The sequence below is a fragment of the Lygodium microphyllum genome, chromosome 12 (assembly GCF_053477565.2).
Source record: "Lygodium microphyllum isolate KBCC chromosome 12, Lygodium_microphyllum_v1.1.10, whole genome shotgun sequence".
In the NCBI taxonomy this organism is placed as follows: Eukaryota; Viridiplantae; Streptophyta; class Polypodiopsida; order Schizaeales; family Lygodiaceae; genus Lygodium; species Lygodium microphyllum.
The window spans coordinates 25416377-25436812 of record NC_141146.1 but is presented as its reverse complement, the minus strand read 5'-3'; the positions used below and the strand labels follow the sequence as shown (position 1 = coordinate 25436812).

Sequence of the window (20436 nt, the reverse complement as noted above, 5' to 3'; positions counted from 1 at the left end):
TCGATTGGGTGAAGTATGGGTGCTCCATTCTCTTTAATGGATGGAGTGACCGAAAGAAGAGAGACATCATTAATATACTTGTGTCTTACCCTCTTGGCACTTATTGCATCTTGTGGATGTGGGTGTGAAGGGAAAGAGGAAGATTGACTAATTTGTCCTTAAGCACATCCAACAAGCCATTATAGGGGTGAGTCCACATTTTTTGAATATTTATGTTTTATCTTTTAATGTTTCATGCTTCTTAAATGCTTTTTAAATATTTTATGTTTTGTACTTTTATACTTCTTGAATCTTGAATATTTTCAATTTTCTCTACATCTATCTCCACCTCTATTAGTAGAGACTTTATCTCTACATATTTGCCCACCTCTTATCTAAGCCATACTATATTCTGTGTGTATGTAGGTGGGACCAGTAATGTTGTCCGAATTGTCACTGACAATATTTTAAATTGTCGGAGGATGGGACGATTGCTTTGTTAGCAGGTTTGTCAGCTCATGTGTGAGTTTGTGCATGCTTGTCAAGGCTGGGCACATTGCCTTATATTTAGACATTATTTTAGTGATTTTTGTGTGGCATTTGTGGCATTTTATGCAAGTTGGTTTGCATTTAATGTTGACAGACTAGCTGCCATTTATGGCTTTTTATGCCAATGCTGGCCGACCAGCTGCCATTTTAGGTCTATTTTATGCCTATTTATTTTGTGGCTCCTTCTCCTTCCGTTCAGTCATCATCATTCTTCAGGTGGTCTTTTTGTTGAAGAGAGAAGCCAATGCCGATGCCCGCACTGTTAGAAGTGGAGAAGCAATGGAAATGTAAACATATAATGTAATAAATTGTTGAAACACAAGACAAATGAGAAAGGGAAAAAAATATATTGAAAAACAGAATACAAATGAAAACTGAGATGTATGCCACGGAAATAGAATCCATATATCCAACACGAGGCAGTCGCATACAATAGTGAGTCACTGGCTACGTGGGCATCGGCAATGGCTCCTCTCTCTACAGAGTCTCCACACGTGTGATAGTAGATGAGGAACCGAGTGAGGAGGAGCTTGAATATATAGGACAAAAATATGTCCTCAATATGATCAGGTCGGCCAACAATAAATGCTAAATATAACTAAAACGAAGACCATAAAAAATGCCTAAAATATCCTAAATAATGTGCCCAGCCTCTGCACGTATAGACTCACATATGAGCTGATATGTTTGCTAACACCCTCTCTCAGATCATGGGTGATCTGATACAATACAATGGTACAATGAGAATGAATCATAAACCATACAACATAGAACCACCAAGTAGAACCATGGATAGGTAAGGAGTGAGTGATCAAGCCACCACCAAGGTGTCTCGCAGAGAATTTGACGTCGAGGTCAATCATACCAGCCCTTGAAAACAGAGAAGATCATAGTATATGTGCGTGTTTCTCCCAATATCTCTCAATAGCATACATGACTATCTTGTCAAAAATATCTTTGGAACATACGTGACCATGGATTCCTCGCCTTTGGCTAGATTGCCAAAGTGTCCCCTCATGTGAGCTCATGACTAGGAACCAATCCCGCTCTCTGTCAAAGAAATAGCCCATCATGAACCTAGATGTCAATCCTAGCTCAAGGATTTGAACTTGCCAGACTTCAATCAATGCGTCAGGGAAGTCCCTCTCGGGATCCTATACATTTGTATAGATGTATAGATGAGACGCAGTTGCCCCATCTCACTACCCTCTCACACTTACCCTCTTACACTTTCTCTCTTGTACTAGAGAGTCGTGAGAGATGCCATCATCACCACCACTAGAAAGCAACTGAGGAAGGGGCTATCAGTCCCTTTCCCCGATCCGAAGAAGTTGATCCTTTCAGTGCCTTGGACTTCTTCTTGGTTGGATATTGGAGTCAAAGTCTGTTGAGGTAGATGATGACTCGTCAGAGAAGTCCACATCTTGCTTCGTCTTCCTCTCCTTCTTCTTCTTGGAAGCCGTTAACTCTTTGTGGTCCTTTCGTAAATGACCTTTCTTTCCACAGTGGTAACATTGGGTCTTGGACTTCTTCTTCGAAACCCTCTCTGAAGCTGCAAAAGCCTCACTAGAACCTGACGAAAGCCTCCCCTGTAATTGCAATGATGTCTCACGCTCAAGGAGCATCGAGGTCATATGTGTAAAACTGATAGGAGTTGATGATATTTGCACCCTTAAAGCATTCGCCGCTCCATTGAACACCAGAGGGAATTTAGAGAGTATGAGTTCAATAAGATGAGCCTTTGGAAGGGTAGACTTCGTTTGCCGAAGCTAGTCTTGGATTTGGGTCACATGAAGTAGAAAAGACTGGATAGTATCTTTGGCCTCGAACGGAATTTGTTGGAGCTGTCCATACAGAGTAACTGCCCTCATAGTGGCGGGATAGATATTGACGTCAGCAAAAACACAAGAAAAGCAGGTCACTTGGTTGGAGCAGTAGTTGCTTGATCAACAATGGTCAAAACAGTCCTAAAATCAGTAAAGAAAATACAACAGGAGAATAGATCTTGAAATTTGATACCTTGTCAGAAGTGGAGCAACAATGGAAGCATAAACATATGCTGTAATAAATTGCTGAAACACAAGACAGATGAGAAGTCAGATGTATATTTAGGAAATGGAATCCATATATCCAACATGAGACAATCGCATACAATAGTGAGTCACTGGCTACGTGGGCATCGGCAGTGGCTCCTCTCTCCATGGAGTCTCCACATGTGTGATGGCAGATGAGTGATTGAGTAAGGAGGAGCCTGAATATATAGGACATAAGTATGTTCTCAATATGATCAGGTTGGCCAGCAATAAATGCTAAATATGACCAAAGTGAACACCATAAAAAATGCCTAAAATATCCTAAATAATGTGCCCAACCTTTGCATGCACAGACTCACACATGAGTTGACATATCTGCTAACACACGTAGCCAATGTCGTACTATTGTATGCGTCATTCTCATGTTTGGTATATGGATTCCATTTCCTGAGCACATCTCTAAGTTCTCTTCTTTTGTAGTGTTCTTTTGTCTTGTGTTTAGCAACTTATTTCAGCACTTGTCTATGCTTCCAATGTTGCACCTCTTTTGACATGGTATGAGATTGCAGGATCTAGGATTCCACTGCGATATTCTGCTGATTACATGTCTCTCCTCCCTTTGCTAATTAGGTGACCTGCTGTTGGTGGTTTTCAGCTTGTTTGTACTCAGCTGCTGCCTGTGTTTTCAGACCAGCAACCTGCGTTTTCAGCTTGTGCTTGAATTCCAGCCTGCAATTGTCAGTTTGCTGCATTCAATGCTCAACTAGCTTGTGTGTTTGGTTTTTTGCCCCCTAACTGCGTTTGGGCGATGTATTTGTAGGGCATTTTTGCTGTTTTCGGCAGTATTTCACTAGTTTTTCTTCATTTTGCCACAATTGCTATTTGTTTTTGGTCAGATTTTTGGTTCCACTGCATGTGGACTCTCATTTTGTGACGTCTTTGCTGTTGGTTTGGCTGTATTCCCTCTTCGTATATCCTCTATCCTCTATTTTCCCTTTTTCTCCTCTCCCAATGGCTTCTTTGTGCACTTCTATGTATGATAAGTTACATGGGCTTGACTATCTTCCATGGAGTGCTATGGTGAAAGCTTGGTTTGAAGTAGATTCGGTGCATTGTATGTGGAGCTATTTCTCGGCCTTAGCACACTTTTCCTTTTCCCAAAGATTTTGATGAGGACAACCATGAGGAAGCTGTAGCTCACATGGGATTCGAACGATGCATGTGTATATTTTACATTGCTTTGGTGCATTTCTAAAGAAGTTTTACTAGCGGTTACCTCCTATGGGACATCCCTAGAGATATGGTTGATGCTTCGGCTGTTGTATCAGGCACCTTACCCCATGCATGCAGTTACCCTTTATGGATAGCTTTAGCAAATGAAGTTTGAGTCTAAGGACACCATTTAGTCAGTTTTGCTTCTTGTTACACAGGTATAGGACCAGCTTCCACATATGCAAATTGCCCTTCTAGAGGCACATCTTGTGAGAACGGTACTCTACTAGCTTCCCATGGAGTTTGATGGAGTGGTGAATGCCTTGAGGACGCAAACATTATCTACACTTGTGAGCTTCACACATATGTCCTCGATGTTGCTTGAGCATGAGGTATCTTTATGCTCCAATGATATTTGAGGATTGCAGTTTGGTCCCTCAATACTTGTCCTTGACCTACCAGTGATTACTTCAATAGTCCATTGCCTAGAGGATTGTGTTTCGATCCCTTCACAGTGCGGATTTCCCACAGGTGTTGTCGCCTAAGTCAGACAGGATAGTGCAGTCGTCTTTTGAGCTTTGGCTTTGCTGTATCATCTTTTCTTCTTATAGCTTGATTTAGTTCATTATCATCGTGTTCTTCTTGTGTTTCTGAATTTCTCTTCTCTCTCAGTGTTTGCTATATACACTTTGTGTTTCTCTTCACAAACCCTAATGCCTCTATGCACCGTCGTAGATCTTGACACATGGGTGCTTTGCCTTCGAAGAGCACTGAAGTTAGGAAAAGCTCGTGTAACCTCCCAACTACTCAAGACGATAGCCTCTTTTAGCACCACATTGGTATCTTTAGGTAGATCCATGGACTCTATTCTTAGATTGACTTTTAGAAAGTCCATTGACACTGATCACATATCCTTTTATCCTTTGCCATTTGGTGCACATAGCCTTGTGTCCTAATGTGGGCTATCCTTTGGAAGAGTTTTCATCCTCGAAAACAACAACATGAAATCTCTTATTGAGTACATTGATTTTTTCTCTAGTAGAACCTTGTTCAAGTCTATCCTTCACTTGACTAGAACTTGTTTCCAAACATGATGACATGACGATGCTCATGGAAATCCAAAATACGTTTTGGCTCGTGAGGTTGAACCGATGGTTCAATAATATCTACTAATAGTCCTTGGTCTACCAAACTATCATCATTACAAGATTGCCTTCGCAATTGACTAACATGAGAGACTGGATGGACTCTACTTGGGGATGGTAGATCTAATTTGTTTGCAACTTCTCCAATATGTTAAGGATTGTAAAAGGGCCACGATACCTTGGAGGAACTAGTCCAGATTTCAGACTTTTTGAATGTTTTGGAACATGCAAGTAGACCTTATCACCTTGTTCAAAAGTGACCATATGTCTATGTTCATCTGCACATTTCTTATGGTGGTGTTGAGCTTGCTGAACACTCAAGTGTGCTACTTTTACCATATCAAAATGATCTTGAAGAAAGTCCTTTACATGTTGGATTTTCTTGTTGTCCAATACCACCATAAGTGGCGATTGAGATTGAAATTCATACATAAGTGCAAACATACTAAACCTTGTTGTCACGTGCTTATAGACAGTGGGACAACAAATTCTCTTAGTTTGGATTGATATTCTAGCGCTCCTTCCTTTGTATAAGAGGTTCTTGTTTTCCCTTGTCTAAAGCAATGCTTGGACCTTGTGCCAATGTGGAAGTTTTCCTTGGAATGATATCTATTTTTCTTTAGCTGCAGGAGTATTCCTCTCTGTAAACTTGGGTATTCATGTCCATAAACTTGAGTATTTTTCTTTAGCTGCAGGAGTATTCCTCTTCATAAACTTGAGTACAAGAGCAGATCTGTGGATTCTTGGAGGACATAACATTGTTTGATTGAAGATACTGGCATAGTGACTCTCGAAGACTGGACTGACTGGCCTTTCACTCTCTTTTTGAGATCTGAGTGCAATGGCCGACACTATTTTCTGCCTTTCATGTGTTTGCTTTCCTTGCTCATGCATGATAACAGAATACTGTTATAACTTTAGGAAAGCTTTGAAGGAAAGGAAAAACTGGTCTATGGAGAGCTACAAGGGCAGGTCAAGTGCAGAATTAATAACTCTTTCAAACACATTTCAATCATAAGAGCACCTAATTTCTAAAGATGGACACGAGGGATGCTGAGTATGGGTGGGAATACCCTCTACAGCTTGATGCTAGACTCTCTAAGGAAAGAGCATTCTTGCATCAGATATTCCTCTTCAACATTGATGCTTCAATATGAAGGTTTCTGGCTCTTAATCTAATTCATCAACAGGACAGAATACCACTCTTCTTGACTGCACGGGCAAAGAAGATGGGACTGAGACTTGTGCAATTTTCATTTCACAGTTTCCTACCAATTATCTTTTAATTCAATAGGAAATGATGAGTTGGCTTGCCGAACGGCCATTGCCTACTTTTTGTCATTCTCTAACATCAGGCCTTCCTGTTTCAAATATTAGCCATTTTCTGTGCATAGGACTGTAATGTCTATTGGTAACTTGAGAGTGGTTTGATCACAGGCTGCAGTGCACACGGTTGTGAGGGAGAAGCCTTTTATGACAATAAGTAATGGTTGGCTCTCAGTTTGACTTCTTCACTTGTTGAGTGAGGATGAATCTTACATGACCTGGTAGCACTATTGATAAAAGGCGTGAGAGTGAGAGCTCACATTTAACCTTGAAGCACACAATGCAGCAGTTTCAATAAACTGCACAAGGTTCATCTCAAAGTCGCATATAATGTAAAGAAATTCATGTGAGATGAGGATCGAAGTCATCATGGCCATCAACAGTGAGACGTGCAACATCGCACACCATAAATGGTGGAAAGTTGGGACTTTTGGAGTTCCTGACCACTTTATCATGGGTTAAATATTATACTCTACTTCAGTGAGAAAGATATTAGTTTTGTCTTGATTGTTTCCGATCGGAAAGAAAGCAGTTGGGAGTTTAGCCTAATAAGTGGTTCTTCATAGACTTGCATATTTGTCTGAAACAAAATCATAATTAATGTTGGCACATGAGAGCTGATTCGTAAAACTCTTTTTTGGCAGGAAGCACAGAATATTCTACCTGAGGTTGCAACGTTTACCCTACATCCCAAAGTTTCACGTGTATTCCTTGAAAGACAGAAGCCAGATGCAGCTTTATGTGCTTTGCGCTGTAGCGGTCAGGATAATTGGATGAGTTTTTCGAGATTTGTGAGGGAGGCAGATATTCCTCCCCTTTCAGATGCTGTGACTGCTGTAAGGGTTAGGATTGAATGTGGGCTACTCACAGAAGCCTACCTTTACCAAAGATCATATGCAATAAAACTCAAAGAACAGTCACAGGAGGATAGGGCAGCTGGTAACACAAAAGATTTAAGAAACTGGTCTGGAGATATTGATTTGTTGGTGAGCGAATTATGTTGGTTATGCATCCGCAAGAGACTTGTGGATAAGCTAATTGAGATGCCCTGGCAAGCAGCTGAGGAGAGAATTCTTCTAAGATGTGTTCTGGAGCATGCAAGTCAAGATCCTTGTTCTACATCTGGGAATCTGATGGTTGTGTTTTATGTCATGGTAAGAAGCAAGTCCTGAAATTCATCATACAATTGTTTTTGTTGTTTTGGGTGGTTGGGGGAATCATTTTCAGTTACACTCAGGGTTGGCTTGTGAAATATTTCTAAGAGGGAACAAAACGTATTTTCAGCTAGGTTCACACTTTGTTTTGAGCTTAGTCTGTAAATCATACCAATTCTTGTTGTTGTACTGCTTGATTCCTGTACACAACTGCTGCTGAGGTCCATCCTTTTAATAACTGTATCAGGTTATCTGCATGCGGTTATTATGGGGCATTGTGCTTTGTTGTTAGTGTCTGATGATATTAATGGCTATATCAGTTACTGTACTCTATACTGGGTAGCCATGCTGGATACGACCCACTAGAATCTCAAGACAAACCCATATGCTCACCAGAGCAAAGTGTAAGGCACAAACTGGATTGATGGAGAAGCAACTGTATCAGCTGCTCAAGAGCCTCCACAAATCAGAATACCCAGCCTGCTTGCCATTCCAACTTTTCAAGCCCTAGGTACAAACATCTTCTAGAAAGGAGCTGAGTGCTATGCTGTCCTCCCAATGGAAACCTTTGGTGACTCCATAAGATGAGGAATCATTGATATAGGTATGGGAGGGAGTAATTTGGACCAAGAAGTACTGAGGGCTTTGGAAAATGCTCCTAAAAAGAGGGTAGAGGGGAAAGGGGGAAGGAGGGGAGGATATGAGAGGAGATATGAGGGAGGAAGAAACATAAAAAGAAAGGGAAAAACTTTATTAACTTTACTAGGGGGAGAGAAGGGGAGGACATGAGAGGAGGGAGGGAAAAAGAATTAAAAAAAGAGGGGAAAAAACTTTATTAACTGTACTATGAGACCAAGAGAAGGGTTGAAAGAGTAAGTAGCAAGAGAATTCTATGAAATGGGATCCATTACATCTAGGAGGACATGAGAGGAGGGAGGGAAGAAGAATTAAAAAGAAGGGAAAAAACCTTACTAATTAACTGTACTGTGAGACCAAGAGAGGGGTTGAAAGAGTAATTAGCAAGAGATTGCTATGACATGGGATCCATTACATCTATGAATGTGGCTCTATTTGTCATGCTAAGGTGTTTCGCTTCACAATTAATGCATTGTAGTGTTGGATTATTTTCCAACTGGGAGTTTGTAGTCTAGTTATGTTTTTGGGTCTTGGGTTTGAAAGTGACAGCTTTGGTGTAATGCACAGGCCTGGTCTATGACAGCTTCTTGAATTCAGTCTTAGGTGTCTTTGTTTGCTCGCTTTATGAATAGGAGGAGGCACAGACATGGCTGGTCACTCAAGTGGGTGGACCCGAAGCTTTCTCAAAAAGGGAGTGGAATCTGTCATAGTATCATAGGATATTGGACACTTGCATAGCTAGTTCTTCTTTGATCTCCACCTCTAGGATAGTATAATGTGCAGGCATAGTCTATGATAACTTCTTGAATTCAGACTTAGGTCTCTTTGTCTGCTTATTAAATAGAAGGAGCCAAAGACATTGCTGCTCAGTGCTCACCCAAGCGGGTGTGCAGGCGTGGTCTATGGTAGATAACTAGTTGAATTCATACTCAGGTTTCTTTGTTTGCTGGCTAAGTACAAAGAGGCACAGGACAATGCTGGTCACTCAAGTGAGTGGAGCTGAAACTTGCTCAAAAAGGGAGTGGAACCTCTCATAGATATCACAGGATATTGGACACTTGCAGAGCTCATGCTTCTTTCATCTCCACCTCTGGGATGATATAATGTGCACTTCTCCAAGTCATTTGATGAGTATACAATGTAGGCCTGAGCTGTTGAGTGGTGTGATGATGGGACATATAGATGCTATATTAAGCCTGTCTCCTTGAGTGAATTGGATCAAATTGTTTCTGTAGAATTCAATTTTCGTGGAAGATCCAAAGTTTGTGTGTATGTGACATGAAAACTCAGTAGGTCTAAATAGATATTCTTGTTTATGTGGACTTGCATAAACTTTGAGAAGCTCAGTTGGATTGTATGTGGAGCATAGTCACATGGAATGAAAATGGAAACAGTAAAGCCTGCCTGTAACAGCAGCTGTTTGATAGTAGGAAATGGAAACAGCTAGGAAAGAGTTGACCTGCAACTCTCTATTGGAACCTTTAATTTAATGGTTCCTATTCATAGTCAAACATTAGAACTTATTCATAGACTTCAATAAAATAAAGACATTGAACTCTTTGCAGGTCTAAATAGATATTCTTGTTTATGTGGACTTGCATAAACTTTGAGAGGCTCAGTTGGATTGTATGTGGAGCATGGTCACATGGAACGGAAATGGAAACAGTCAACCCTGCCTGCAACAGCAACTGTTTGGTAGTAGGAAATGGAAACAGCTCAGAAAGATTAGACCTGCAACTCTCTATTGGAACCTTTGATTTAATGGTTCCTATTCATAGTCAAACATTAGAACTTATTCACTGACTTCAATGAAATGAAGACATTGAACTCTTCGCATTGAATGAGAATAATGAAATGAAAGCTAACAAGATACAAAGGAGTATGATAGAAAATGAAAGTTTCTAGTACCTAGATTCTAGAATCTTGAACCAAGTAAATTAAAGTGGAAAAGATACATTATACGGCTCATGATTCATGATCCCAATACGCCTCAACAAAAGGCAGAGCACTAGTGACTACTATGTAGGATAATGGACTATATCAAGTTAAGTCTCAGAATGTGGGCCTTCTTCTTGATCATCCATCTCACCTCTGTCTCCACATTTTGCTCAATGCCCTCTTCATCATCACCTTAGCCATGGCGGACAGCTTAACAAGAGTCTGTGCTATGGGAGATGCCATTCACCCAAGAAGGCGCAAATTAGCACTTGCAGAGGCATGATCACTGGGTCTTTGTATACCCAGCAAGTTCATCTTCTTTGATGCGAGGTGGCCAAGTGTATCCCACAATTGCTCAAGAGGAGAGGAAGAACATTCTGGCTGAAAATGCTAATAACTAAGTGCTGAAGCTTTGCAGTAGCTGCACCGTAATACTCCCACTAAAGAGTACCGTTAATCTTCCACCTATTGTGTGCGAGTTGTACAAAACCTGCCCTGTCTACTCTTGTAAAATGACAGTTAATTTTTTTAGAACTCTCCTTTGAGAAGAATTCGGAACCAATCTTTCTAATAAAAGAGTGGAAGAAACTATTTTACAGGCTCTCAGAATGACTGCTTTGAACTGGCTCTCAAAATCTCTGCTTAACTTATAGCTTTGATGTGAGAAAGAATCCATCTCACATGGGCTTCCCATGAATGGTTTGATTGATTAAAGTTGCTAGATGAGAAGCTTTTGCCAATGGTCAATCTCTGGATTTCCAAAGTCCCCTTTGAATCGTGTAAATGAGAGAGATTGAAAGACTGGTACATAATGAGGTTGGGGTCCCGTTGATCATTTTTCTCTCTCTGTGTGGATGAGACAAGTAGCAACTTTTTGACAAGGAGATTGAAGGTATTCAATTGCCCCTGTGTGCATACACACATGGAATCTTGTTGCTTAGTTTTATTAGCTTGTAGATTATAGATTAGCTCCTCACCAAGCCCAAACTGGCAGTTCATGAGTATCAATACCTACAGGGATTATAATACGATAGCGTAGCTATTCGGGGGAACTAATATCAGTGCATATCATGAGATAGAAACCTTGCTTAGAGCATAAGGATCAGGAAGTTCTACTAGTGTTCAAGAAGGCTCTCTTTAGTAGACAGAGTGGCAGTGTCTAACAAAGTTGTGACAATAATGGAATATATCAATTTTGTTGGGCAAGTCTTTTCTAGGTCCCTCTTTGGACAAGTGGAGTGTTTGATGAAAACTTCATATGATCATGTAGAGATGGGGTCCATCTAGGGTGGACGTGAGTATGATGGTGATCATGCAAGCCTAAGAGAGTGATGGCATTGGTATTGTTGACCTAGTCAACCAAGTCAAAGCTTTGTTTGCAACTAGGAGGAGCAACTGCTACATAGTCTTCAGGAATGGTTTTCTACATTTATGAGGATCATCAGAGTGACATCAGAAATGCAATCCACACCCATCACCATCTCAGAGTGGTAGGGTTCAAACTTGCTCCTTAGAAGGAAGATAGAGGCTGTGATTCAGTGGACATATTGACAAGGCAAAAACAATAAACCTTGAAAAAGTTCTCTCTCTATGGTTATTCATGGCACCTTCATTGGACTAGGGAGGTTTTGCTCATTTGGAGTCCCAAGCTTGCCTTTGTTGCAACCTCCTGATTTTATGGTGCAATTAAGGGATAATTTGTGAAGCTAGGTTCATTGTGTATGGATTAGGGCTTATTGTACATGTTACACATTAATCCCTAATTAGAAAACACTAATTATGTAAGAACATAGAGGTACAGTTGGACAAATGAAATTTCATGCACTATGATGCACACCTTTCGTCTAATACTGAAATGGCATTTGGAGGAGGATCAAATAACCAAGGTAGGTGGTACCTTGGCTATTGTAGAGTTTTGAAGAGATGAGGCTTAGCATTTACATCAATTAGAATCCCACACTATAATATGAATCGAAAACTCAATTTCTTTGGGGGAAAAATAGAATCCCAAACCCTATTATGAAAAATATGTAATGACCCAGAGTAGGTTGTGATGTATGCACTATGGTGTAGAGCTTTCCTCTAACATTCAAATGGCCTTTGGAGGAGGATTCAAGTGGTCAAGGTAAGTGATACCTTGGTTATAGTTAGGGCATTTGAAGAGGTGGGTTTTTATCTATCTGTGGCTTCTTAATCTTGATTGCTTACTCATTTATAAGAAAAACGTTTTTCTTTTCATTGAATCTCTTGCTTAAGCTGTGATGGTGTGTACTTATAGCTGTAGGTGTCCCATGGACCAATGTAAATGCATCCCATGTATGCATCTTGAACATCTTTCTCGTAAGTGCACCTTTAATTAAATGTTGTCAGTCACTCACTAGCTCCAGTCCTTATACAAAAATTGTGTTTTCTTGATCCACCACGTCTAATCTGTAATTTCATCTTGTACCCCTGCCAATTGTAAGAACTTGAGTGTGAGGATTCGTGTCTGTGACCACTATGGAACAAAGGGCTAATCCATTGGAAATTGATACTGTTGAGTATTGTCCTTGGTGATGCTATTGCCTGATATTGATCTCTCTGCACATTTTCTGCACTGCTTTTCAAAGTTGTTTGCATCAGAATGCATAACCTATAGGTCCTCTGACCCTACATCCAAACACTTTGTCTAACATTAGTATATGCAGAAAAGCTTCCCATGAGGTGGCTTTGTTGGGTGCTGTGCAACATCCCTGTGAAAACATGCTTGAGTTTATCTGCATTATTGGTGATGTGGCATTCATATCAACAGCCTGCATCTCTTCTGATCTGCTGATTTTGGCCATAATAATGATGCAAAACATAAAGGTTTTGAGAGGAAAATGATATTTAGCTTGCATTTTGAACATGAAGCATCCATGTTACTGTAATTCACAACTTGGGCTTTGATACGTAATGCAGGTTGGCTCAGGCCCATAGCCCCATTGTTCACTCGCCTCAAGGCATCTGGGCTTGTTTATTGTGTCATTGTCTACACGGCATGCTTGCCTTTTGAAACCTGGATACGCCCTGAAGCAGAGTTTCACTGATTTTGTAGAGTGTATTCACAGCCATCTGCAATCTGACACTTGAATTCTAAAGCAAGCTGAGTTTGATCTTGATTCTCAAATGTCTGAGTCCTCTGATTCATTGTTTAAGTGGAGTGTGCGGTATGCCCACAACCACTACAACCCGCGATCTGATTGTTTGTTGACATGCTAGAATGGAGCACAATCTATTGCAATGATGCATATAGGGTGTGGCATGTTGGTACATGGTACCAAGTCTTGCTTCAATGTGGCCATTCGTAGCTGCAGCTGTGTCTTCATCTTAGGAGTAAGTCCAATAAACAATGCTTAGGTTGGTGGGTGATCTGCAGACTCTCATAACCAGGCCGATTGTAATTACGTCTGTTGCTTGTGAATAACCTGTGAGCAGCCTGTCACAAAGCGGTGCAATGTATGCTGGTAATTGTTGATTGAATGCTTCATGGAACTCAACATTATCATCTTTTTGAAAATTCTCCTGTCTTTGAACATTTTTTTGGTGTGGATAAAGTATTGGGGTGCCCTGTGCATCATTCTTGTGCTTGTAAAGCTAAACTGTAATGCTAAGGTGTCTCCCTCTTTAATTTGATGTGAACAGAGGTGTCGCAATAGAGAAGCTTATCTTGTGCATAAAAGGTTATGTGCCTTGGAGAAAGTATTTTTGGAGCAGTGCATTGATGAAGGCAAGAGAACACATGTGAGAACTACATGTGCACGGCGGATTGTTCTGGTGGTATGTTTGTTCTCATCTCTAGTCTCTTTGTATGATTCAGATTTTTAGAAACTAAAAAGAATATAGACTAAAGACTGGGATGAGTGTGATTATGTTATGACTTACGGAGTACCATCTTTTGTTGATATCGTGACTGCTTGTTGGCATTAGTAGTTGAAATTATTTTAAAAGCATAGGTACATGTTTATACAATGATCAATGATTGATGGTTTCTGGTGGTTAAAGTTCAACAAGGATCATGCACATTCTACCTTTATAGTTTCAATGTTAGATTATCATGACTGCTTGTTGGCATTAGTAGTTGAAATTATTTTAAAGGCATAGGTACATGTTGTAACAATGGTCAATGATTGATGGTTTTTGGTGGTTAAAGTTCAACAAGGATCATGCACATCTTACCTTTCTAGTCATAAAGTTAGATTATCTTTCAGAATTCTAATGGGGTGTAATTCCTTTGCTTTCTGCACAAGAATGTAACAAATTCCATGCCAGGAAAACTGGTGGCTAATGATTAAAACTTATAGTATCCTGCGGCAGTCAGTGGCAAAGTCATGCTACTGAGCTGGATGGTGTTCATTAAGCTTCCATATGCAGGCTCACTAGTGGACCCAGTATAGCAAAACTTTTCCAAGGTCGTTTGGTTCTTTAAAGTGCTCTGACTGGCATTTCATACACTGGACACTTAACTCACAGCAGTTATCAATGACATCACGCTCATCTTTCAATTTGATTATACTGAATGCAACACTTCTTGATGAGCACATGATCACAGTCCAGAGAACACTTAGAAATCTTAACTTTGGCAGTGCTTTTGAAAAAAACATGCGACTTTTCCTGCATCTAACACACTGACATCACCCTTTTGGATTTATTGTACAAGTGCATTCGTCCTACCAAGGTTGGATTTGTTTCATCCAATGATTGACTGAAGTGTGAAACATCTGCTAACAAATCCCCATATCATTGAAAAAATTGAAATTGCAGACTTTTGATAAGCCCCTTGACCTTGCATTTTCTAAACAGGAAAAAGCTGTTGAGCTTCTGCCAAAAGTCCTTCAGGAGCAGCTACAAAGTGGTGCAATAGAGGACCTGCTTCCTTTTTCGGTCGAAGTCTCTGACCCTCAGGGGAAGTCTGCAGCTCTTTCTGAGAAAACACAGGGTCCTGACTTGAGGCCACATTTGTTCTCCCATGGCAAGGGTGAGTCATTGCTCTTGCCCCACAGGATGTCACCTGAGTCATCAAGCCAGGCAGGGTGGGAAGATTTTCGTCAACCATCAATACTTCATGGAAGGCCCTTTAAAGCTACTCCGGGACGGTCTTCTGTATTCCCTCAGATGGATCATGCATCTTTTCCTTCTCAAAAGGAGAATGAAGAGGGATTCAGTCCAATTTTGGGTAGAAGATTAATCTATAATGCGGACGGAGATGCAACACCTTTAATGAGAAAATCCAATCTAGGTTCTTCACTACAAGTTGATCGTCAGAGAGAGAAGCAAACCAACTACTTTACTGATGCAGAATCAGAGCTCCCTGCAAACATCAACCTCTTGTCACGAAATTTGCAAGGGCAAATAAATAGTAGTACAAGACAAACTGAGCCTTCTGGCACTGCTGAGTTGAGATCACATAACGAAACTAATGGCACTGAAAGGATGCAAAATGGGGTAAGGCCTTCACCTGTAAATGTTGCATCTACATTCATGGACAGCTACTCATCTGACACTTTCAACTCACAATTGGAAAATGGAAAAGAACAGCAGATTAGTTTTGTAAATAGGCTGGAACCTGCTTCTTCATATAAACCTAGAAGGCATATGCTACATGCAAGTCCGAATGGAAAGAGAAAAGCTTATGATCAACTGGAACTTTCCCAGCCAGATTTAGCTCCAGAGCTGGACCGGGATATAACTGGTAGTCTCTTCAATGAAAATGGCACTAAACACTATGGAAAGGAGCTGCAAAAGGGGTAAGCATACTTAACTGATCATGTAAAACTTTTGAAATGGATTGTTTATGAAACTTGTTAGGATTCAAGGAGTGGGGTTTATTTGTGTCATTGAGTACCATCTTGACTTTTTGTCAGCTTTGAAATATGTATGACTGATTTTTTCACTCTGTTTGTTGCAGTGTGGTGTCAGAAACAGAAAGTTCCCTCAATGCATCAGGAAAAAGTGGCTTAAGGTGGCGAGCAGAAGAAGATGGCATGGAATTAACTGCACCGTCTGTTCCCAGGAACAAACCTTTGTCAGCCTTGAAAAGGGGAAACAGGTTACTGAGAAATCATGCCTTATAGCTGGAGACTGGGGGCAGTAGGTGGTCATTTTGATCCTTGGATATAGAGCTCTGACAATTACCAGAGCTGTATCAAATCTGTCAAATTTGACACATTACATTGGCTCATCTGGAGGTTGAAGTTTCTGAGTGACACTGACGAGTCTATTCAGCTTGGTTTGGCATGAGGGATACCTAGCTGTGTGCACTCTCAACCAACTACTTGGGCCCTGCCTGCTTTTAACTCGCCATCTTGGGGATCATGATGGAAGGACAATTGATATTTTTCTTATTCGGCACATGCCCTATCTGATATAATAACACTCCATGCTTCTTGTATCACAGTACCTGCCCTTTCTTTAAGGGTAGAAAATATTTTGTAGGAAGCTGAAGAGTTTGTATGATTTGTAGGAAGTTTGTATAAGCCTGGTACCAGATTGAGGGCAGTGTTGATGTAAGAATCTCGGCCGGTTTTCCTACATGGTTTACTGCACCTATGAGGGTGTAAACAATCCAATTTCCCAATTCAAGTACTTGGTGGAGACTCAACTGGAGAGAGTGAAATGTAAAGCAGTTGGAATTGGGAACTGGTTCTGGCATTCCAATGTGTTGTGATTAGGTCACTGTACTAAAGCTTCAAGCAGTCTCTGAATTCAGGCGCTTGCCGAAGGTAAAGCAGTCTCTGAATTCAAGCAGTCTCTGAATTCAGGCACTTGCTGAAGGTAAAGCAGGTGAATTGTGCGACGCACTAGCATTTCCATTACGTCTGGATGGAGCAGATTATGATCTGTATTTGTATTAGCTTCTGGTAAAGAACAGTGGTTAAGACGTGTGATGAGTATCTTGGTTCATCAGGTCAACCAGAGTCTTAGCTGCTGATGAAGATCAGTGGTGGATGTTGGAATGTTGCGAACTCAAAATTGTTTTCATAATGTGAATGCCATATGGTACTTTGCACATGCAACCCTCTGCAGTACCTACATGCTTTGGACCACAATTACCAGAAGGAAGGTTTCAGTTCAAACAGTTGTCATTCAAGTGGATAGCTTTGCCAGTAAGTCTCTTTTGTGTGCTCTTTTACTTTCTACAAGTCGGTTGGTTTTCTTTCATTTTTTGTGGGGGGGAGGGGAAGGGGGGAAGCGGTTTGCAACTTCAGTAATTTGACATACGCATCTTGTGGTAGTTCCCCTGAAGTGGGTGGGGATGGGGGGGTGTTTGTGCCAGAAACCATGTAAATACCTATTGCATTCATTTTGAAATGAAATTTGCTACTCTAGTAATTGGACAAATTCATTGTGTGGTAGCCCCTGTGAAGCAAGGAGCAAGCGGAGGGGGCAAGTCTTCAAGTAGCAAGGAAGTGTTTTAATGGAGCTTTGGCAAAGATAATCAAGCAGTTAGTTTTTTGTAAAATGATAAACTCCTGTCAAATATCTACAAAGAGTTGAGAAGAAAATGCTTTAGAGGGCTTCTGTCTCAATTGCACAAGAAGCTGCTGTAATGATGTGTAGCTGTAAAGTTCTGATGGAAGTTCATCTATAATTCATAATAAGGTGGATGGAAGTTCTTTGATAAAATCTATATCAATGTAGAATGGGGATGGTGTAGAATAGATGGTTGAAAAAATTATCTGACAGCCAATCTTAGGAATTGAGATGTCAAGTGAGGTGGACTTTGGTTTGTCTATGGGACTTCCAACCTTCGTTTTTTAGAGTCACTAATTATCTGACACAGCCAATTTTAGGAATTGAGGAGACGTCAAGTGAGGTGGACTTTGGTCTGTCGCTGGGGCTTCAACCTTGGTTTTTAGAGTCACTAACCAGCTAGAAGTCTGCAGATTAGTATGGGAAGCATTGAGCATGCAGTTTGCTGCAGTTGGAGACCGGTGAGATCACATATAAGAGTAGCTATTTGGAAGTGTAAGATTGTGGTGTGGCCTTTCTACAAGAAGAGAACTTGCTTTGCATATGTGGCCTTAACATGGGGTTTTACATGTTGGACTTAGTTTTGGTGGATGTGGAATTTGGTCCACACACCCCCCTCCCCCCCCCCCCCCCCCCCCCCCCCCCCCCCCCCCCCCCCAACCAAGTCTAACTAGAGGGGAAATGTCTTTTGGCTAACTATGGCAGAGTTGCATAGTAAATTGAGATGACCAGTAGGAGAAGCTTTTTGAGATGAAATAGAGGTTTTTATATACCCACTAAGATAGTGTGGAATGCTCAAGAAGAATGAGTTGTTCTCTAGGCAAGGAAGCTACAATTATTCCATTATTCCCAAGGAAAGTGAGGCTTGCATACTACAATGAGGAAAAAGTTCTGATGAAGATCATATGAAGGTTCAAGTGAGGTTTAATAGTTTGTGAAGCTTATCTTTAAAAGTAAGTACACCTGATTTAAGCGAACCTGCAAAAGCAATGAAACCCACAAATTATTGTGGTGAAAAGTTGAGAAAAGTTTGAGGGCCATCTATAGGTTGAAGTTAGTGTTTCATTAGCTTGTGGAGCTCTCTCCAAGAGTGAGAATATCAATACTTGAAATAGAGCAGTACTATTGTCAAGTTTAGAATGACATGTTTTGAAATACCCTTATTGAGGTGAACTTTTACGCTAAGATTAACGAGATTGTTTCGTGAATAAATGTACTTTAATGTATGGAAAATTTATATTAGGCATTCAAGCCATTCATATAGAAAGGATACATGTCTCACATTATGCCTTACGGCCAATCATGAAATTCTTGTCAAGCACAAGCGAAAGTCAAAAGGCTACTTTAAAATAACACAATTATCATGTTGAATGTAGAATTGAAGTAGAGTGAATAATATGTAGCCAAGGAGTAGCCACATTAAGGAGGATCACATCCTTACATTGGAGCATTTAAAGCCATGTTTAGGAGGATTAAGACTCATAGCAGAGCAGAGTGTACTGCAAGACTCTAGTTTTGTGATAAGGAAGAACAAAGACTTTATGTTATCCTCAAATTGAATGCTATGCGAGATAAGTTGGTTAAAAATGGAGCAAAACTCATTCAAATGAGTGGACATATGAGTGTTCTTCGTACAAAGCTCCAAGTAATACATTTGTGAAGCGCGAGTTTACTTGTTATAAAGGTCATATATCTTTTTGCATATATCATAAGCATCACCTTCAATCGTAGTAATGCTAAAACGAATTTGCTTATGTGAAAAAAAGATAATGGTGGACTTGTATAGTTGCTTATCCCAATTATCTCTATTTCAATCATTTGACTTTATTCTCTTGGTTTTCAATGGTCTCATTTCTTTTGTACTTATATTTACCAAATTTGGGACTGTCAATATTGAAAGTTAATGCCATCCAACTTCTCTATGATAAAGATAGCGTTATCATTGGAAGCATGTGAAACATCTGTCATTATCTTAGCCAAAGAGACTATAGGTTATAATAGTAAGTCAGTCCCAAAACTAAGCCAAAAGTGTACAAGAAGACGACTAAGCCAATACATTGTTGTCCACAAGTAGAAAATACTAGTGTGCAAGACAAGTGTTTGCTCTCAAAGAAACTCTAACAAATGGAATTCAGTATGGTTGTCCATAGAATTGCAGTAAATAAATGTATAACTGTAGATAAAAGATCAATAAATGCAAAGCTTCCATTGCTAGGGATATTAGGGTAGCAATTGAGGTATACAATGCGACTAGCAATATAAGAAAGAGCATAAAACCACGGAGGTATGAAATATTGCCAAAGAACCAAAGATGTCAAGTGATATAGATGTAATCGCAAATAGAAGAGTAGCATGCATATAAGCCAAATGTGCATAAGAGGTCTCCAAAAGCAACATAGATCCACCTATTTGTAACTAACTCATCGCATATGAATTGTGAAAGCTCTAGTACATAACCAAGAATGCATCAAAGTTGACAAACCCATCTGTTAAGAGAAAGTATCATGTGTATAAACCAAGGCTAAATTAGCTCGAGAATCATCCATGTCTGCAAGGATAGTGTATACCAAGTCATGGTAAAATAAATAGTGTTATTTTATAGAGAAGTAGGTAAGAAACAATGTCATATTGTTTTGTTCTTATCCTTTTGTTTGTCCCTTTGGATCAACTTTAAGATTGTTTTGTTGAATTTAGAGTAGCTCATACTCTTGTCATTTGCGGACATTATAATAGGTTCATCAACATATAGTGCTATTTTCAATATTGAAAAGCTGGATGATAATAACTTCCAATACTACAAGACACAAATATTGTAAGCCTTGGTACAAAAGAGGCATGTTAAGCCATTGAAGTTAGAGGATATAAAGCTTGAGCTTTATGATGTAGAGGATTAGGCAGAACTTGATGAGCTATGCAAATCTACTATCATTATGTCATTATCAAAGTATGTATTTTAATGTGATTGACACTAAG

General features: G+C 40.1%; 1 protein-coding gene across 2 annotated transcripts in view; it reads left to right on the top strand.

Annotated features, from left to right (window-relative positions):
• HOS1 (ubiquitin-protein ligase) overlaps positions 1-17521 on the top strand; it is a 67868-nt gene extending 50347 nt beyond the window's left edge. The window contains exons 7-11 of one of the 2 annotated variants that reach the window (XR_015692608.1): positions 6889-7398; positions 13636-13770; positions 14794-15737; positions 15899-17096; positions 17347-17521. Coding sequence is in view for 1 of the 2 variants with exons in the window: in XM_087689284.1 (XP_087545410.1) it covers positions 6889-7398; positions 13636-13770; positions 14794-15737; positions 15899-16064 (1755 nt within the window). In the remaining variant the exon portion in view is untranslated. Of the gene's footprint in view, positions 1-6888; positions 7399-13635; positions 13771-14793; positions 15738-15898; positions 17136-17346 lie in introns of those variants that run through there. The other variant, XM_087689284.1, reaches the window with a different exon arrangement.
• The last annotated feature ends 2915 nt before the right edge of the window (positions 17522-20436 follow it).